Source organism: Chionomys nivalis, chromosome 26 (genome assembly GCF_950005125.1).
Source record: "Chionomys nivalis chromosome 26, mChiNiv1.1, whole genome shotgun sequence".
Classification (NCBI taxonomy): domain Eukaryota; kingdom Metazoa; phylum Chordata; class Mammalia; order Rodentia; family Cricetidae; genus Chionomys; species Chionomys nivalis.
Genome location: NC_080111.1, coordinates 10,025,558 through 10,045,452, shown reverse-complemented (window position 1 = coordinate 10,045,452; position 19,895 = coordinate 10,025,558). Strand labels below are relative to the sequence as shown.

The window sequence follows — 19,895 nt, the reverse complement described above, 5'->3', positions numbered from 1 at the left end:
TAAATCTGTTGCCCCTTCCAGGTCCAGGGAAGTCTGTCAGACCCTAAAAAGAATGGTCTCTGTACTCAAGATGCTTAAATCTGGGGTGGAAGGGAGAGTTTATAGGCGACCATGGCAAAGGATGGTGACAGGGACCTGACATTTCTGAAGTAAGCTGGACAAAGAAGAACGGATCCTGCTTCCACACCAAGGGAAATGCAAATACCAGGGCAGGGTGGACGGTGAGAGGGTTCATGTTGGTTGGTCGTTAACAGACCTGACTACAGCTGAGGCAGAGGCCAGATAAAGGCAGTTCTACCATGTTTTATTACAGTGAGGTTTGGCTGTGACTGAATGAATAGTCATTCCAAGATGAAGCAGCTCACAAGAGACAGAGTTGTCGGTATTTTAAGAGAGAATCACACGTCTTCCAGGCCAGCTTGACATGCAGCTCAAACTGGTCTTGAACTCACGGCGGTCCTCTTGCCTCAGTCTCGGGAGTGTTGGAATTACAGGCATGAACCACCACAATTAGGTGGGTTTTGTTCTGTTTTTTGGAGGTCTGTCTGATTCAGAGCCAGCAGTCAGCAGGCCGGAATCAAGGACCCAGACTTTCCTTCTTCTACTCATAGTTAATAATTGGTACAAAATAGGCCCTTAAAATAAGGGTGGTTTTATTATCAAAATTTAAAAATGTTTTGTAAAAGACAGTCATGGGAACACTGCATTAAGAAGAAACACTTTGAGAACGCAGTCACTGATAGATTTTACACTGTTTTTGGATTAATACTTAAAAATAACCTTCTTTACAGTTAAGAAGTGTCTTTGGAGCACCATCATTTGAATAGAAGATATTTTGCTCATCAGAGTTCATCTTTGGTCTGTAATTAAGAAGAAAAAGTTAAGATCCACTAAGAAATCTTAGAATCAAGAATACTCTTACAAAACAATTGAAATAAACAAACAAAAAAAACCCAAGTTTTCTTTTAGGTGTCTTAAGGACTCAGGACTATTTCTTGACGACCAGAATCACCCACCAGGTATAAAATCACACTCAGCTTCATGGGAGTGAGTGATGGGGATCTTAAATACCCAGGGGTCTGTGTCACCACCACACCTGTGTTACAGATACTGCGTGTGAAGAGATGGCCTAGACAGATTCAAACGTCCAATAGTTGGGGGAAGATGATGATCTGGTACCAATCTATCTAAATCACATAAGAAATAGAAAGGAAATGAAATTGCCTCATCTCATGCAGAGCCAAAAGAAACTGTTTCATTATCGGCTCTAGTGACTCACACAGCACAGACAGGAATTAGCATAGATGATGTACCAGTGAGTTAGTGGCGAATCATTTCTCAAAATAGACACACAAAACTGCAAAGAACCAGAATTTCTCCTCCTAGACGGCCACGGTGTACAGAGTGCCACCAGGCCGACAATAAGCTACCCAAAGTTTAACGAGCATTCGGAACTTCTGCATTTTTCACAGGCGGTGAGCTATCACACAGACTGGTTCTTTCACGCCACTGGAGACAGAAAATTAGTCTTGTTACCTTTCTCCTATGGCACGTGCAAGGGAAGAGGTCATCCTCAGACTGTGGCTCTACCCTCTTCATACCCTCTCGGATTTGGGGCTTGTTCACTTGTAGATTGGCATAGCCCTGTTCAACAGCAATGAGAAAAGCATTTCGTAAGCAGCTCTTCAAGTATATTCACCGAATGAGACACACAGGAGCTTACAAGTAAAGCATTCCTTTAATGTATATGTACTTAACTGTTACCTACAGTGTCCTCCAAAACTATCCTAAATGCCCAATACACTCCTGATTGTACAGTGAACACTGGCTACCCATTTCAAATAAACCCCTTATTAGACAACTCTGTGAGCGTGTGTGTGTATGTGTGTGTGTATGTATGTGTGTAATGTGGATGCCAAAGGAGAACATCAAATGTCTCTCTTAGTCTCTCTCCACATTATTTTTAGAGGCAGGGAGGGTCACTGAACCTGGAGCTCACTGATGGACTAGATTGGCTAGCCATGAGCCTCTACTTATCTCTGTTTCGCAATGCTGGGATTACAGATAAGTTCTGCCACAAATACATCCTCACAGGGCTGCTGGGACCTATCATTCAGTCCTATCTCGTTTTGTAGTTTTGGAGACAGGATATCACTATGGTTGGCCTACTGATATGTAGATGACACCGGTATCAATTGCAGCAATCCTCTGTCTTCATGTCCTGAGTGCTAGGATTACAGGTGTGAGCCACTACACCTAGCATATTCACATATAAAAAAACCATTGCTTTGTTTTTAATTATGCGTCTGAGTGTGAGTATGTGCATGAGTATCGATGCCAACAGAGGCCAAGGGGTCAGGTGTCCTGAAGCTGAGAGTTACAGGCTGTTATGAGCTGTCCGACATGGGTGATGGGTTCTCAGCAAGAACAGTATGTGCTCTTAACTGCTGAGCCATCTCTCCAGCCCGAAATTGCCAATTTGTATGACTAAATATTTCTTTGTAACTACCTTCTGCTTTAAGTGAAGCTAATGTTGCACAGAAGCCTCCCTAGAACACAGTCCACTTCTTCCTTCCCCACCAAGGCTGCACGAGTCTGAGTCATCACCTTTCTTGATTATAGTCCTATTCTGCAACGGGCACTGTGCAAGGTGTGGATGCCACACATTAGCCAAATAAATGTCACAACCCAATGAATCTGTAGATGTTCAGTCTGTAGCCCCTAGTCTAGCTCACTGGTTTTACTCTCTCTGAATCCCTTGACTATCCTCTAGGAAAGGTTATAAGATAGACCAGTACAAACCAGAGACAGTCCAACTTTCCTCTGTAGCAGAGCCTAAGATATGGTGTTTGATATTTGTACTTCTAAGATAAGAATCTTAATTCAGCTCCACTGTTACTGTTTACTTCCGCATTCTTTTTTAAGATAAGTCTTTTAAATCATCAGGTTTGTTGTGATACCAATTTATAAATTCTTGGTCCATGAAAATAATTTTCAAGAAAAGGTATGTTATTTGCAGCCAAGATTACACTTTGTACTTTGCTGAATGAAGACCTTTTCATAGTTTTACTGTTTGATTACCTACAGTACCCAGTATTGCCAAGCAGTTCCCCCACGCAAATACTAAAGAGGTTTGACCCTGCCTAACCCCCAAATTAGATGAGCCTGGGATTGTTTGAGGGAGTACAGTCATAGATTCCTTGAACTCTCAACCTGTCAGGCCATAGGCCTTTTCCTGCTCAAGCCCCACCCCCCGAGCCTAGGCCCTCAGGCCTAATATCAAAGCTTCTCATTGTTAGTATTCAACATTGTTTTTTTTTTTTTTTTTATTTTCCCTTACAGTACCCAGAACTCAACCCAATGCCTCACACATAATAGATGTGTGCTGCAGAGTTAAGCTACACTCCAAGCCTCAGACACTTATTGCTTAGTATTTGTATCTAATTCTTACTAAAGTGGCACACATATGCCTTTATATTAATACACTTTTAGACAATTTTACATGAACTATTGCTTGACTATAACATATCTAACATATCTAGTCACAAGCAATATGAAAGGTGTGTGTGTGTGGTGTCTGAGTGAAAACACTAACCTGGAGAAGTTTGAAGTAATAACAGAATATATCATCACCCATTAGATTATTTCTCGCAAATTCTTGTCCTGCTTTTGCTATCTTCTTTGCCTATGGGAATTAAAAGAACACCCTTTAATGGAGCTGACTCCTTCTCTTGCAGACACATGCAAACAGACCTTCAGACCACACAGGAAGATGAGACAGAAAACTTATCTTTGGGAGTAGCCTTAAGTGGCAAAGGTGCATTTCACAGTGTACGTTTTGTTCAACCCAGAGAGGTTTGCAAGATTTGAAGTCCAAGTTGCCATGTGGGAAGCCTTAGAGATAAGCCTGCCTTGGTAAGAGGCGCTAGACGCCAGCAAAGTAACAATAATCAAGGACAGAGTTGCGCGTTCTCTCTCCCTTCCATTTTCAGCAGACACCAAGCCTCAAGCTTAGTGGTTACTGACATCTATTGCCAGACGCGCGCTGCTTATGCCCCCATACTATCAACACCAGAGTTCAGCAGAATGGTCAGCTAATCTAAAGTGCTGTGGTTACGTTCCCCTTGAGGGGAACTGCGGACGACCCTTGGTCAGGCAGCACCCCACGTATAGGTAGAAGCTGTATCTAAGCACGAGAGTTCAGGCTTGTTTCCAACCCTCCCGTGCGGCGGTTCTGCAAGGAGGAGCAAGCCTGCTAAGGGAATGGCCTTACCTCCGCGTCATGATCTTTTGCCCACTTCAGCTTCTCCAGCAGGTCGCTCAGGTTGCTTTTGACCGGGATGTAGTGCTTCCAGGGCTGCAGCTCGCTGTAAAAATGTTCATAGTAGATAGAGTCCTGCTTTAGAACCACGCTGTCGCCGACCAGGAGGTAGGGCAAGCGGTACGCGGCCACGGTACCGTCGATATTTATTTGATACTTGTGCTGTAAAGCAAGAGAGTACAGGAGACTTCACTCTCTCGTTTCTACTTTTTTTTTTTGTTGTTGTTGTTTTTTTCGAGACAGGGTTTCTCTGTAGCTTTAGAGCCTGTGCTGGAACTAGCTCTTCTAGACCAGGCTGGCCTCGAACTCCCAGAGATCCGCCTGTCTCTGCCTCCCGAGTGCTGGGATTAAAGGCGTGTGCCACCACCGCCCGGCTTACTCATTGTGTTTTGTGACAGTTCCTCATCCCCTGGAACTTGTAGACTTTAGTTCCCTTTCCCAAAGTGTTATTTATACATAAATTGGAAAGCAGAAAGGGATCCCGCAGATGATGTCATACCTTGAAGAAATCAAAAAATGAAATGTGTTTCACAATGGGCCCATACAGGCTCTCATCATGCTTAAAGAAGAAGAAGTTGGTGAAAGCAGCGTCGATGAGCTCTGGGTGTTTCCTGCTAAGTTTGACCAGCTCTAGTCTCTCTTTGCGGCTGTCACGGCCCCTCCAGACAGCTGTGGCGTTCTTCCTTTCCCAGGGAGGCCCTGTGTTAGCTTGTACCGACATCATGTCCAGACTGACTCTAAAAGACAGGAAGCGGAACACTGTCTTCCTCCCAAACTGTCAATTCATACGATCCGACAGAAAAGGACTCCCTAAAGCGAGCAAACCAAGGCCCGGGGTCCACCCTGACCATGTCTCACCGGCCCATGGTTTCGAGGACAGAGTCAGTCAGGTCGTAGGTAGGCATCACGATATCCCTGGAGTCTGTGGAGCCACACCAAGAAAAGATCGGCTGGATGTTGGGATTTGATTTCTTTTTTTCCAAAGGCCAGTCCCCCAGGTTGACAAAAAACTCCACATCTGGCATTCTCACCTGGGGGTGGGGAGGACAAGAGCTTATTGACAGTATTTGAACGGCACACGATCACACACTCATCGGTTAACAACACTAGATGGTGCTTCTCTGTAATCCTCACAGTTGGGAGACAGAGGCGGCCGGAGGAACATGAACTGGAGGCCAGTGTGCTATATAGTTAATGTGAGGCCAGTCTGGGTTACACACTACCTCCAAAAATGGAGAAAGGGAAGTACAGAGGCATTTACTGTGCGTACATATAAGCACATGATGTACATATATGAAAATGTCATAATGAAACCCATCATTCGGTATGTTGATTTAACAAAATTAGTCACTGTACGGCTAACAGGCCAATCTTTCCAACTGTAGACAAGGACAATGACTTCAGATTAAATGAACAGAAACTGTTCAGAATATGGTCACGTGGATAAATAGCTTCAGTTTGCTTTCTGTGGTGTCCAAGTTGGCCAGTAGACTTAGTATAGAATCAAGAATCTGGCAAAGTTAATTTTTCTATTGTTCCAATATTGCCAAGAGACTCTAATGAGATCAGAAAGAGAAAGAGAGAGGGAGAGAGAGGGGAATGAGAGAGAGGAGAGTGGAGGGAGGGAGGGAAATTTGCTGGGAAACACAACACTTAAGGCTGAGACATTTTCTTTCCATGTGGCATTGCTATAGATTGTCTTACCCCCACAAGACATGCTTAAGTCCTAAACCCCAATGCCTTAGAGTGACCTTATTTGGAAATCAGACATTGTTGATTTAATTAGTTTACATGAGGCTACACAAGAATGTGTGTGTGTGTGTGTGTGGCTGTTGTAGAGGCCCAAAGAGGCCAAAAGTCAGAGAGTTAGGAACTTGTTTCAAGTTCATTCAAGGTTACTGTGCTTCTAACTGAAACAAAAGTCTCACCTAGTGGTAAAACAGAGACTTCTGCTATCTCAAGGCTGTTGTCAACAGGTGTGGCTACTTGCCAGACCTCCTGTTCCTGAAGTAGGAAAGTAGTCGGTTCCTACCTAAAACAAAAGTCTAAGGATCCAACAGTTCCCTTAATGGAAATCACTTGGGATTCCACCAAGGGAGTGGTTTGCCTACAGAGTGTTTGGTCTAGGGTGTGAATGTAGCCTGTGACTTTCAATTTGTATGTTAATGCAGTCTTTTGCTTTACTCCTACCTTTTGGGGTCAGGGGTATATTAGCCAGTTGGAAACTAAAGATGGGTGAATTTTCAGTACTCATTGAGAAATTCCCTCCTGATACTATCTTATATGTTTCTGCGTTTTATTATTTTCATTCACGTCTTCATATTCTTTACTATATTTCTAAATTCCCAATTCCTCCACTCTGGAGAAAGGTGTTTTTGTCGAGGCTGGCCCCTAACAGACTGTTAAACCAATGTGATTGGCATCTTTGGGAGAGAAGAAGGAAGAGGGATGGGAGGAGATGCAGAGACTCAGATTCTTGAGGGCAGAAGGCCATGTGACAAGAGGCAGAGAAGGGAAGGCCAAGAATAGAGGATCACCGGAAGCTGGGAGGAGCCAGAATCTTAAGAGTATGACCCTTCAGCACTTTGATTTCAGACTGGTGGCCTCAGAAATTATTCTCTGCTGTTTTAAGCTACTATAGCAGCCCTTAATAACTAACACATGTTCCAGGAAAAGCAAAAACAAAAACAAAACAAAAACAAAAACAGGACTTTAGGATAGCAAAATAGAAGGCACCAGAATAGAACACTCCTAATGTTGATGTTAATGATGTCTGAAAAATTAAACTGTAAAATATAGATTGACACTGTCCATCATAATGCAGAGAAGACCTACTAACCTTTCTAGTCAATGAAAGCAGTATGGCATCCATGAAAATCCTAAAGCCGACATGCTCACCGTGAGTCTTGATATAAACCTAGAAGAGAATTGGACATTTACTATGTGCGTGCAAAAGCCCTAGCAGATGTCGCTGAAGAAAAGACTTGTGAAAAGATGCACATAGGATGATGTTTAACAAAAGTAGCCATGTGTAATCAGATGCTCAAAACATATAGAGTCCAGAAAAACAAGCACACTTCGAGCATACTGTACCTTATTGTCCTTTAAAGTATAGTGACACAGGCTCTGCCTCTGTCCAAATCGTTTTGGGATTTCTGCTGCAATCTTTTCGGGATCAACAGTAGGGAAATGTGCCAGATCTTTTTGAATCTGGGTGATGTTTTCTGGACAGTTCATCTCCCGTAGCCAGGCTGCGCTGTCTTCCAAAGGGCAGTCACAGTTCTCATGATAAACTGGTCCTATTCATGCATAAACAACACAGTGGTGAACATTTCACTCAGCAACTGAATCATAGGAAACACATATGTAATGATCTGTCCTGTCCCTTTAAGAGACACGCCCCGCCCACGCCCCCATCCACTGAGCCAGTCAGATCTTCATTCCTGCTTGCAGCTTTTCCTGTCTCTCTAGAGTAGAGGCAGCTTCTGTCTTTCCCTTCCCCTTACCCCCTCTGCTCTTCTCCAGGGCTCCCCTTTCCCCTCTATAACCCACCAAATAAATATCCACCCTCGCTCTGCATGGTGTGCCTATCCATCTGTCTCTTGCCTCCCAGGGGGACCTGCGCTATGGTCTGGCATGCCCATCCATCTGCCTCTCCTTGTGGGACTGGCTGCCCCATTGAGGTCTCTTACCCACCACGGCGGCTCCCTGCCTGGGACTTGATGCCCTTTGTGGCCCACTGTAGCCACTTGGGGAACTGCACCCTCCCTGCCTGGGACTGCTGCTCTTGGATCCGCAGCTCACTGCCTGCAGACTAGGGGATCTGCAGCATTTTACTTTTACCATAACAACACACTCCATGAACTTCTGTCTGTCTTCTATCCTATCAGCTTCTCGCAGCTCTCCTTCCTATATTTTTCTACTCTGGCCTGCTTTGCACAGTGCAAATCAAGACAATGGGTAATAATTCATGCTCTATGTAGATATAATTCCTTACTCTATAATTCCTACACCTAAGAATAATCGTGGGGCTGGAAAAAATGACTTAGCAGTTAAAGAGTGCTTGCTGCCCTGGCAGAGGACCTATGTGAGGTTCCTAGAAACCACAACCACCCCTAACTTCAGGCCTAGGGGATCCGATACCTCTCTGGTCTCTGGGATACCAACATACCCCCATTATAGACACACATACATATAAAATTGTTATTTTAATAATAACCAAATAGTGGCAAAAGAATGAGGAATCTGTGTTCTGAAGAATAAAACTGAAATAAATTACTATTTTACTGGTTTATTATACAAATAAGTTTTTAGGGTGTCAACAGTACTTTTCTCAAGGGGCAAACCATTGCTAGTAACAGCGGAAGTAAACAAAGGACTCCTACCCCCTCTTTTTTTTTTCAGAGAAAAAGAAATATAAAGAGGTGAAGATAATCCTATAAACATCACAATGATTAATTATATATTTATAAAAATAAATGTATAAAGAAATGGTAACATAAAATCTGAACTGGCACTGTACTATTTCTTTCTGAAATCCTCAAATTCCATCCTGATCTAGTCAATCAGTGACAATGGAATTTATATACAGTTTAACGCTTCACAGATTGGACTGTACCCATGGAGTGCATTAGAATATAAGAGAACAATTCAGACACTTAAAAAAAAGAATCCTCAATTTTCTTGTGGTTTCATCTTCCTTGAAAGGGAAAATGAGAAAGTTCTCTTCTGGTCTTATAAGAGAAAACAGCAGAGAATTTCTCTATAACAGTGGGCTGGCAATGACAACCAAACCAAAGATCAATCCCTTTTTCTGCTTCAAGCCACCTCACTGGCTTCAAACTCACAGAGGTACTTGCCTCTGCGTTCCTCAAGGACCTGGTATCAAAGGTGGGTGCCACTACACCTGGCAATTTTAGTGATGATTATCAGTTACTTTTCATTCATTCATTCATTCAAGAATTATCTATGACAAATATCTAACTTGATTTTTTTATTTACTTATTTTTTCCATTTTTATTATACGTATAGGTGTTTTCTTTGCATGTATATCCTGTAGTGCCTTTGGAGGCGAGAAGAGGGTATCAGACCCCTGGGCCTGGAGTTACAGGCATGAGCTGCCATTATGTGGGCTGGGAACCAATCCCAGGTCCTTTGCAAAAGCAGTCAGCGTTTTCTTAACCACTGGGCTATCTTTTCAGCCCTGGTGATTCTTTTTTATAGCTAAGATTTGCCCATACATGCACATGAAATAAAGTCTGGGAGATGGCTCAGTGGTTAAGAGCACTGGCTGCTTTTCCAGAGGTCCTGAGTTCAATTCCCAGCAACCACATGGTGGCTCACAACCATCTGTAATGAGATCTGGCGCCTTTTCTGGCCTGAGGGCATACATGCAGGCTGAATGAATACTGTATACACAATAAATAAATATTTAAAAAAAAAAACAACAAAAAACAAAACAAAAAAAAAAGAAATAAAGTCTGAAGTAGTACAGCCTAGAAGAGAGAATGGTTTCAATGGTAAGTATGGTTTTCTGAGACTTTGTTTCAATTTCATATATTCATATACACATTGGTTTTATATATATATATATATATACACACACACACACACACACACATATATGTATGTTATATCTCTTATTATAAGTTGTGTTCCAAAAGATTTATACAATCTTGTTGTACCTTATGCATGAAAAACATCTCTAATTGTAAAACACTTATTATAAATATGGAGGCAGGTGCCTTTGGACAGATACCCTCTTCCCTGAAGCTAGAGTTCCAGCTGGCTGTAAGCCACCTACATGGCTGCCGGGACCCAAACTCTGCTCCTTGGCAAGAGCAGCATGTGATCCCCACCGTTGAGCCAGCCCTCCAGTCTTCTAACTTGATTATGCTCACTGATGTGTCTTTAGGGAGTAACTTCTCTAGGAATGTTTCCTGATCTTCAGTGAATTATACTCAGTGTCTCTCTTTTGGCAGGTCTCCTAATTTAGCTTTCAATTAAAGAAACAGCTAGTGTTTTCTTGGAGTGAAAAAAGTATGCTAAATTTTTTTGAAGGAATTCTTCTTGATGGCACAACATGTATTTCTGTGTTCAAAATCCTATCATAAAATTTCATTTCAAAATACCTCTTAAAACATAAGGAGACTTGGCCACATGTTGACCGTGGTGCTTAACCTCTATCTTCAGGCTTCTGTAGCTTGCATACATTCTGTATCTCACTATGAAGGACCCATCTTTTCGATCTAAAACTTGGACGCCAACTCTCGTAAATTGCTCATCAGGTGCTGAGATTTTAACCTGGAACACCTTTTCACCTGGAGAAGATGTGAACCTGTGATGGGAAGAGAGATGAGACGGGAGGGCTATTTTAAGAGCAAATACACGCTATTTATTCTCTTCAAGTTATAAAGGATGTGCATTCCGTTATTCTAAGATACCGTCGCTTGCTTCTCTCTTAGGCTTTTAGTACCAGAACCAGTATGATCAAACACGAGAAAAGAAGATAATAATAACAACAGAAAATACTTCAACTAGACAGTTGCCAGGGGATACATTAAGACTATCAATCTACTTAGCAAATAAATAAAAAAATATTTATTTATATCAGCCTGCTCATCCATCACGTCTGGTAATTTATCTTTCCTTAAATGGCTACTTCAAGGATGAAGCCTTATTTTGAAGAACTGCTCTTAATGCCTCAAAAAACAAAAAGCAGTATTCTTGGGGCTGGGTAAGAGCACTTAGCGTCATATAAAGGACTTAGTGCACGTCCCAAGGCTCACAACTACAAGCAGGTCCAGCTCAAGGAGATACATGCCCTCTCCGGCTTTCTCCAGTTCCTGGCCTCATGTGTGGGTATATACCCCAACTCACATTCACGTAATTAAAATACTAGCATTAATGAACGTCTAATAAATATATTAGTACCTCAATTACGTTTAGTTATGGGAAAAATCAAAGTAACTGGTCTATCATATTAGCAACACAGTTCCTGTATTTGGGATGTATTTAGCTTTTAGTATTTAGTTTTCCCAGTTGTACTATCTTTCTTAAAACAGCTTGTGGGAAAACACTTAAAAAAATAAAGGAGTGGCCGGGCGGTGGTGGCGCACGCCTTTAATCCCAGCACTCGGGAGGCAGAGGCAGGCGGATCTCTGATCTCTGTGAGTTCGAGACCAGCCTGGTCTACAAGAGCTAGTTCCAGGGCAGGCTCCAAAACCACAGAGAAACCCTGTCTCAAAAAACCAAAATAAATAAATAAATAAATAAATAAATAAATAAATAAATAAAGGAGTTTTGTTTAGCCTTGAGTCCCATCTAAACAGCTAAGGAAAAAAAAACTGTTATTATAGCAATATTTTTATACTTTATTGAATACATATTTCGGAATTATTTTCAAAGTTACAGAGAAAAATAATTTGGAAAGGAAAGCCTGTTACAACCAGACGTACACAGTACTAAAATATTCTGGAATGTAAACTGTCTGGAGAAAAATTGAGGCAGATAAAAATGAGGGGCAAAAACCAAAACAAAGAGCAACAAGAACCCTGTAATTTGAAACTGCGATCTCAAATAGTTGAGGAGCCATTTAGTACCAAATACTAAATTCTCCACTTACTGTTCTCCTGAGGTATCCACTGCCCGAATGTAGAAATAGCGGGCTGGAAGGACCACGGCTGCTTTTAGCCCGGGCCCCCATATTTCGCTCTTCTCTGGGCTCAGTCTCCTCTCTCCGCCGGTCTGGGCAAGTGCTGGCGCAGTCCCCAGAAAAAGGCAGGAAAGCAGCGAAATGCTGAACATTTACAAGACCGACTGTCAGAAGATCCACGGATAAACGCCAACGTGCTAAGTGGACGGAGCTAGCCTGGGTAGGTAGGGGCACGGTGGCCAGTCCTAGCTGCAGCCAAAGAAGCAGCAGGTCCCTGAAGTGTTGCTTGATGTGCGGGGTCGGAGCGCGGGTCTCCACTGTGCCAGAGAATGTCACACCCCAAGCGCTGGCATGCCCAGGAGAAAAACTCCACTCGTTCTGCTGAACCGGGTAAGAACCGCAGAATCCTCTTTCTCTGGACAATGACAAACTTGTGTTACCCCTGCCACTAGAGCATCATTTTGGGGACGAATCCGTCGCAGGGTCCAGCCAAGGTGGGACGCGAAGGATTGGCCTGCGCGGCGGCCCGGCTTAGTAAGGTCTTCTGCTAGTGGATGAGTGGGTCAAAGTGGACACGCGTCCCGGGCCCTCGGCTCCCTGGGATATGTAGTCCACCATAGGACTAGCGGAAATCCTGCCAGGGGGTCCACCCCCCCTCCCCTCATACTGCTTTTCCCACCTCCTTTTAAAATTTCGCATCACCGCTTTCCGGGAACTCTTAAATACTACAGTTGCGCAAAAGGGGACTGGCACGTCTGGACTCAGCTAAGATTTCCCAACAGAAATTTTGCCCACCGTACCCACCGCACCTGCAAATGGCAGGTATTTATTAAATGAGGAAAGATATCCAACCACCCGGCTCCAAGGTCCTGGCGCTGTCCCTGTACGTTGGAATGGGACGAAAGACTCCGGGCCTAGGGTGGGAGGCGCGACAATACAGATCTGTTGTTGCCTTCCAACACCGGAGTTCCTCGAGCCAACAGAGGCATTCCCCAGTGGTGGGCCGGGCCCTGGGACTGGTCAGCGGTGCGCTCCGCCTCTCCGCAGCGCCGCCATTGCCTCGTTGCCGCCCCTCCGAGGAAGGATCTGGGCCGAGCTGTGTCTCTTAAGGAGGGAGAGGTTCAAGGGATAGAAATCACTGAAACAAAGCTCGGCTTTCGGGTGCATCCGTGGGTACCTGTTTACCCTCGGCAGGAGCGGGTTTCCACGCTGCACTAACGGGTCTCGGGCACCCGGCCTGCAGTGGCCATCCTCTTTCCGTGCACACGCGCATCTGGGCCAGGGAGGTCTAGAGAAGTCGCAGGCTGGGTCCCTCACTCCACCGGGCAAGGGGCGTGGAAAACCCAGACCCCCGGTGGCTCGGTGAGCTAAGGCGTGGGGATTGTTTTTTTTTTTTTTTTTCCTCCCGCCATTGTTGTTATTGGTAATATCAGCTCCTCCATCGCGGCCTCCCCTCCCGGCTCCTGGGTTGTCACTGCCGGTTTGCTACCCGCCCCCTCCAGTCCCCCTCAGGTTGGAAGCGGCACCCCCCACGGGCCTGCTCGCGCTCCCCCTCCTGGCGAACCTTGTCTTCCGGCAGAGAGTGGGGGAGCAGGCCCGAAGGAGCTCAGGAGGCTTTTGCAATCCTCCGCCGGTGGGGACTGGGGGACACCGGACTCTGGCTTGGCTACCGTGGACTGGGAGTGGGAACCCCGCACAGCCCCGCTGCTGCAGTTGCGCTCCGGGTCTGCTCCGCCGGCACCGGCACCGCGGTCACCTTCAGGTGGCCTCGGAGCCTCAAAGAGGGGACGGTGGGAGGTCTCTCGGCTTCCCAGAGCCTGGGCTCTATAAGAGGGCACCGTGAGCTGCAGGAATCCGTTACCCGCAGGTAGGCCGCCCGGAGATGGTCTGATGGCCTAGGCTAGGGAACAGGAAATTGTGCTCAAAATGCTGATGGAGAAGGGGGACCAGGCTGGTGTCTTAGCGTTTCTCAACGATCCTTCGCAAAATACTTTTCTGTTCTGCGTCTCAGTTGTTTCCTATACAGAATATTGATTATACTATTTGTGAAATGTTGAAAGCTTTATTGAGATTTTATAAGATGTCTAGTTCTCTACTGAACGTGGTATTTAGGCATGTTAGACACGAAAAGCACATGACTTGAAAAGAACATAACTCAGACGGTGAATATTGGCTCTCCAATCGGTATGTTTATTTGGCAGAACTGTTCATGCCAATGACTTTCACAAGTCATTTCTCTAGTGGGGTCCATACTGCTCGGGAGATACTGTGAGTAAATTGTGAAACTGAGCTGTGTTCGTGCAGTCGTTCTCATTACCAAGTCTTAAAATGTTAATCAAAGCGAGCAGAGAACAGTTACAATAATGCCTGGTGCAATATAGGCACCTACAAAGTATTTGTTGAGCCTAGCTTCTCCAAAGGCTAGGCCAGGGATACAATTGTCCGGACAACCAGACTTAAAGAAGGTAGCCATTTGTACACACACACACACACACACACACAGGGATACAATTGTCCGGACAACCAGACTTAAAGAAGGTAGCCATTTGTACACACACACACACACACACACACACACACGAAAGTAAAAGCATAATTCTGGAAAGAAAGGTTCCACACTATGGACAGGGAACCTGGCCTAATTAGACCATTAAAGAAAGCTTCTCCAGAAAGTGATATTTGAGTCTACTTTTAAAAGATGGATGAGAATGAATTAGTAAGGGGGGTCGGGGGGCTGGAAGACAGCATTCGGAGAACCGAAAAGTTCTGTGGAAGGACAGAGGAGGAGATACGGGGTGAGGTGGCTCTAAAGAGATAGATTTCAGACTGATCAAGGAGTTAGCCTTTTGCTCCGAGAGGTAGGCGGGGAAGTTCTGTGAGCACCTATGCGTAGCAGGCTTTACTATCTGCGGTCTACGCAGGGGTCAGACTAGAGAGGATAGCTCAAAGGGTGGGTGGCAGGGATTCATACACAGAGATGGAAGGGGATACAATTTCCAGACAGCTGCACGCCAAGTGGTGGGCAATCAATCAGCCCTTCACGCCTCAGTTTTAGCCGCTTACTAGAATAATCTACGTCTGTAATGGTTTGGTTTCCAGTCATTGTGCCTTCTTCGTTTTAAGAAAGCAGACTCTTAGCGAAGTCCTGAGGATGCCATGGCAGAAGCCCTTCGGAGTTCAACTGCAGAGGGACGTAGATGTGGATCAGGCATGGCGTGGGTTCTGGGTCATTTGTTTTCCTTTTCCATGAACTATCTTCTGATACTTCCTATTTTTTCTGCAATATATTTTACTTGTGTCATCAAAACTATAAATATACATATTTTCGGAAATAAATAAAAACAGTGGCTCAAATGAGGAAATATTGATACCTGTCATTTTCAGAGACAATCTCTGTAAAAATATATCTTCAGGTAGATGGCAGTTCTTTATGTTTTTTTTTTAAAGATAAAATGAGACCAAAGAGAATGCTCTTGTCCGGTGGGCCATTGCTTAAAGCAAACAAACCAAAACCAGATGGCGACATGTTTTATTGATCAAGTGCTGTACACTTAGTCACCTTCATCTTCAAGGAAGGTCAGCCATATCTTTCCTTGATAAGTGAAGCCGTTTCCCTTGCCCATTTGATTTATTTAGCCTTGGTTATTTGAGCTGGGGTCTTGCCCAGTATGGACGGCTGTCTGACTTGGAACTAGCGGTGCATTTTAGTCTAGACTCAGCCTGGTCTGCCTCTTGAGTCCTGGGGTTATAGAAATGGGCTACTAATTCAGTTTTGATCACAATTCTTTTTTTCTTTCTGTATGTTCCAAATAAACATAAAACCAGCAAACTGACATGTATTGCTGGTCCCATAGTCAAAATTTTATTCAAGTTGAGGAAGCTAGTGATGACAAGATAGAGTTAAGTGTCAGGTTGTGATCTGTGACGGGCAGAACCTGGGGTGTGTGTGATGCACCGACTCAGGAGCCTTTGTCCACTACCCCAGCTGACCATCTGTTGTCTGTTAGTCTTCCTCACCCGACCACAGACACACTCGTGCCCCTCCGCCACGCATCTTTTAAAGACGGCCATGAGGATCACAGATAGGAAGCAGGAAATTAAGAATTATAGAAATCCGGTCCTCAGAGAAGACTCGTGTGGTCCGCAAACCTCATGCGTCTTTCTCCACTGTCACCGTCACACCACTGACGGAGGAAAAAGGAGAAAGTTCAGACACTATCTGTAGACACACTAAGACTTTCTCTTCTAAGGGAAACCACTGCAGGTCCCCCCTTTGACGATGTTGTACCTCTATCCTGAGAGCCACTCTTAGCTGCAGGTGAGGAAAAAGCCTACCTGAGGCTGTAAGGCAAAGGCATGTCTTATAAAAGGGGAAGCTTGCTTGGCACAGATGGAGTCTCCTTCCTGGGAGTGTATTTCCGTAAATCCCATTGATGGAGTATGTGGCCTTTAGCTCGTTCATTTCGGAGATGCTGGAGGATCCCCTGTTCATCATCATATCTGTTTCTTAGTCAGTCAGCCAGGTTGTACCATTTAATACTTGTGCGATGGCTATTAAGTAAATCATAATCTGTGACTTTCATTTCTAGTGTTCAAAGTAAGCAAATGAGAAGATAGATCAATAGTGAAAAAAAAGTCAAAGTGACCCCAATGGGTGGGTTTAATCTTTCATCCTCTGCTTGGTCACTGGAGCCTGCAAAGACCTGTCTTGCTCCGTCTGGCACCTGCGCCTCACGAGGGACTTGTTCCTCTGTAAGGCCTTGCAGCTTCTTTGGATGCCCTCAGTGACTATTTGAACTTTTCTATTTTCTTCCTCCGAGGAATCAGGTTAGACGTGAAGCCCAGTTTTCTCTGAGAATGATCAGAAGTTAGTGACAGTAACTTTAAATTATGTTTTATTTGTTGAATATGACCATTATCATTGCGTATGTGTTCTCCCTATATACATTTTTTTTTTATCATCTGACCAGTGTACTACTTTAGGCAGGTTTGTTTAGACTTAATTCACACGTCATAGAATTCACCATTGCAATGTATACGTGAGTGGCATTTTAGAATATTCCCTAAATTGTACTGTTATTATGTTTTACTGTGTTAGTTATGGATGGAAGAAAAGGCTCATCATGCTGAATCCTCCTTCATCCCAAGGCAACTTCATCCCAAGGTGTACTTTGCTTTGTAGACTTGCCTTTCCTGGAGGTTTTGTGCAAAATTGGACTCTTAAGGGATCAGTTCCTTTGTGACTGGGTTTTTATATTAAAAAGTTTCCAAACTCCATTCATTTTGTATCAGGATCAGTAGTTCCTATTGCAAAGTAGTGTTTCATGGATGGACATGGCACCTCCATCCATTAGTCAGATACGAGGCTTTGGGTTTCTTTCACTTTTTGCCATTATGAGTAATGCTACTCCTCGGGGGCGTGGCTTAATGGTTCCTCTATGTATCTAGAAGGCAAATTTCCAGACTACATAGTCAGTATTTAAAAGTATGAAAAACTGTTTGGTAAGCCCACCAGACCATTTTATATCTCTAACATGAAGGACCTGATTTTCCACACACTCCCCAACATTCACTGTTGCTTGTGTCTTTTTATTACAATCATTTTGGTGGGTATGAGTGGATAAAACCATTGTGGCTTTGATTTGTGTTTCCATAGCAACTAATGAAAATGAGATTCTTTTCATGAACTCATTGTTCATCTCTATAATGTCTTTACAAAGACATGACCTCCCTCCCTTTTGAGGGGGTGGGGATTCGAGACAGGGCTCCTCTGTAGCTTTGGAGCCTGTCCTGGAACTAGCTCTTGTAGACCAGGCTGGCCTCGAACTCACAGAGATCCACCTGCCTCTGCCTCCCGAGTGCTGGGATTGAAGGCATGCACAACCACTACCCACAGACTTTCCCCTTTTTAACTTGATTATTTGTATTTTATTCTTGTATTTTGTTTTAATTTCATTTTTGTGTGTGTATGTGTGTAGGTGCACATGCATGTGTGTACATGTGTGTGGAGGTCAAAGGTCAACATTGGGTGTGTTCCACATTACTCAATCTTATTTTTTTAAAACAGGGTCTCAGCCGGGTGGTGGTGGCGCACGCCTTTAATCCCAGCACTCGGGAGGCAGAGGCAGGCGGATCTCTGTGAGTTCGAGACCAGCCTGGTCTACAAGAGCTTGTTCCAGGACAGGCTCCAAAAAACCACAGAGAAACCCTGTCTTGAAAAACCAAAAAAAAAAAAAAAAAAAAAAAAAAAACCAACAACAACAACAAAAAAAACCAGCGTCTCTCACTGTACCAGAACCTCACTGATTTAGCTAGAATGTTAGCCAGCCAGCCCTAGGGATGCTCCTGCTTCTTCTTATGCAGAGCTGACCTTATGGCACACCCAGCTTTTTCTTTTTTAGTGTGGATGCTTGAAATCCAGCTCAGGTCCTCATATTTGCATAGCAAGCACTTAACCAACTCAGCTGTATTCCCCATCCCCTAAGATAAGTGTTAATATAAGGTAGATAGTTGGTCATCATAACTCAGGATGTATGGTCATAAAATCAACATGCATTGACTGCAGATGTATGAAACATACTCATTATAGTTTATTGCCATTCATATACAGTCCTGCTGGATAGACAATCAGTCTTTCTCCTGTGTCTTTTCTTAGGATTCCATTGGTCAAATCTCAAGCTTCTATAGAATGCGATGAGAATTTGCCAAAGTTGATTTTCGAAAGAGAGAGAGGGTTGCGGCTTATTCCTAGGAACAGAGACGTCTGCCGTTCCCTTCGATGCCTCACGTTGCAGAAGCTGGACGAGCCACTGATTCTGGACATGGTGAGCCCAAAGCCGAGAACAAGTCCCCGGAAGAGGATCTACAAGGTGCTGTACAATCTTTCTGCACAAGTGCCTCAGGAGCACCCGTGGGCCCCAGAGGAGATGGTCATTATCCTTCAAGCTGTCCAGTGACTCATACTCGGGAGAAAATCTATGCCATCTGTTCCGATTATGCCTTCCTCAACCAGGCAACCTCCATCTACAAAACTCCCAACCCAGCCCGTTGCCTCGCTGATAACAATACCTCGCTTTCTGCAGAAAACAGTTCAAGATACATTGGTGTCCCACCTGGTACATCAGACATAATCTATAATGAAGAAAACAGTTTGGAAAACTTATCCACCAGTCTGGGCAAGCTACCTCTCGCGTGGGAAATTGATAAGTCGGAATTTGATGGGGTAACCACAAATTTGAAACACAAATCAGGTAAGACGATGCTGTGAAGTTCACAAGTGGAAACAACCAGAAAACCATGCCAAGTATTGATAAGTCTTGCCGTGGCGTATTTTCTGTTGCTGAACAAGGAACATCGCTAACCATCATGTCTGTCATTACAATTTTTTTTGTTTTTTTTTTCTTTAAAGTAACCCTGGTCGGGCTGGAGAGATGGCTCAGTGGTTATGAGCACTGGCTGCTCTTCCAAAGGTCCTGAGTTCAATTCTCAGCAACCACATGGTGGCTCACAACCATCTGTAATGGGGTCTGGTGCCCTCTTCTGGCCTGCAGGCATACATGCAGGCAGAATGTTATATTCTAAATAAATAAATCTTTAAAACAACAACAACAACAAAAAAAAAAAATAAAGTAACCCTGGTCTTAGTTAGCCCCTGAACATGCTATCCATGGAATCTTCTGACCTTATGTGTGCATTTTGGGAGCTTTGAAAATAAAAAAAAAAAAAGAATAAAATATAAGCATTAAAGATAATTTAAAAAAGCTACTGACACAGCTATTTTGATTAATACTGTTATTTTGTAGTTTTGCAGGGCATGGTCATATTTCCTAATGTAGGAGATATTAAGACATTTTTGTTTTAAAAATTTTTGGATGTAAAAAGAACATCTGTTGTGATCAAAGTTGATTTTTTTTTGCAGCT

At 43.9% G+C, this 19,895-nt stretch overlaps 2 protein-coding genes across 7 annotated transcripts in view; one reads left to right on the top strand and one right to left on the bottom strand.

Moving 5' to 3' along the window:
- On the bottom strand, window positions 1-12,888 carry Poglut2 (protein O-glucosyltransferase 2). Its single transcript, XM_057758387.1, has 10 exons — window positions 11,946-12,888; window positions 10,453-10,658; window positions 7,415-7,620; window positions 7,161-7,238; window positions 5,180-5,352; window positions 4,821-5,058; window positions 4,274-4,483; window positions 3,596-3,685; window positions 1,537-1,644; window positions 1-860 (listed from the first exon to the last, which is right to left on the bottom strand). The coding sequence occupies exons 1-10, from the start codon at window positions 12,125-12,127 to the stop codon at window positions 843-845; spliced, it is 1,509 nt and encodes a 502-aa protein (XP_057614370.1). The 5' UTR covers window positions 12,128-12,888; the 3' UTR covers window positions 1-842.
- Window positions 12,660-19,895, top strand: part of Bivm (basic, immunoglobulin-like variable motif containing) — a 25,783-nt gene continuing 18,547 nt past the window's right edge. For 2 of the 6 annotated variants that reach the window (XM_057758393.1, XM_057758392.1), the window contains exons 1-2: window positions 13,368-13,842; window positions 18,631-19,225. In XM_057758393.1, coding sequence (XP_057614376.1) covers window positions 18,754-19,225 — 472 coding nt within the window. In that variant the 5' untranslated portion in view covers window positions 13,368-13,842; window positions 18,631-18,753. Of the gene's footprint in view, window positions 12,859-13,047; window positions 13,338-13,367; window positions 13,843-18,630; window positions 19,226-19,895 lie in introns of those variants that run through there. The other 4 variants (XM_057758391.1, XM_057758390.1, XM_057758389.1 and 1 more) reach the window with 4 other exon arrangements.

Bases quoted from the DNA above. Each gene is read 5' to 3' on its own strand.
- Poglut2 (XM_057758387.1), bottom strand. From the start codon at position 12,127: ATGTTCAGCATTTCGCTGCTTTCCTGCCTTTTTCTGGGGACTGCGCCA. The intron at 5,353-7,160 runs GTTAGTAGGTCT...CCCCACCCCCAG, and splicing joins TGCTTTCATTGACTAGAAAG to GTGAGAATGCCAGATGTGGA. The intron at 1,645-3,595 runs GTTAGTGTTTTC...GCTGTTGAACAG, and splicing joins ATTACTTCAAACTTCTCCAG to GGCTATGCCAATCTACAAGT.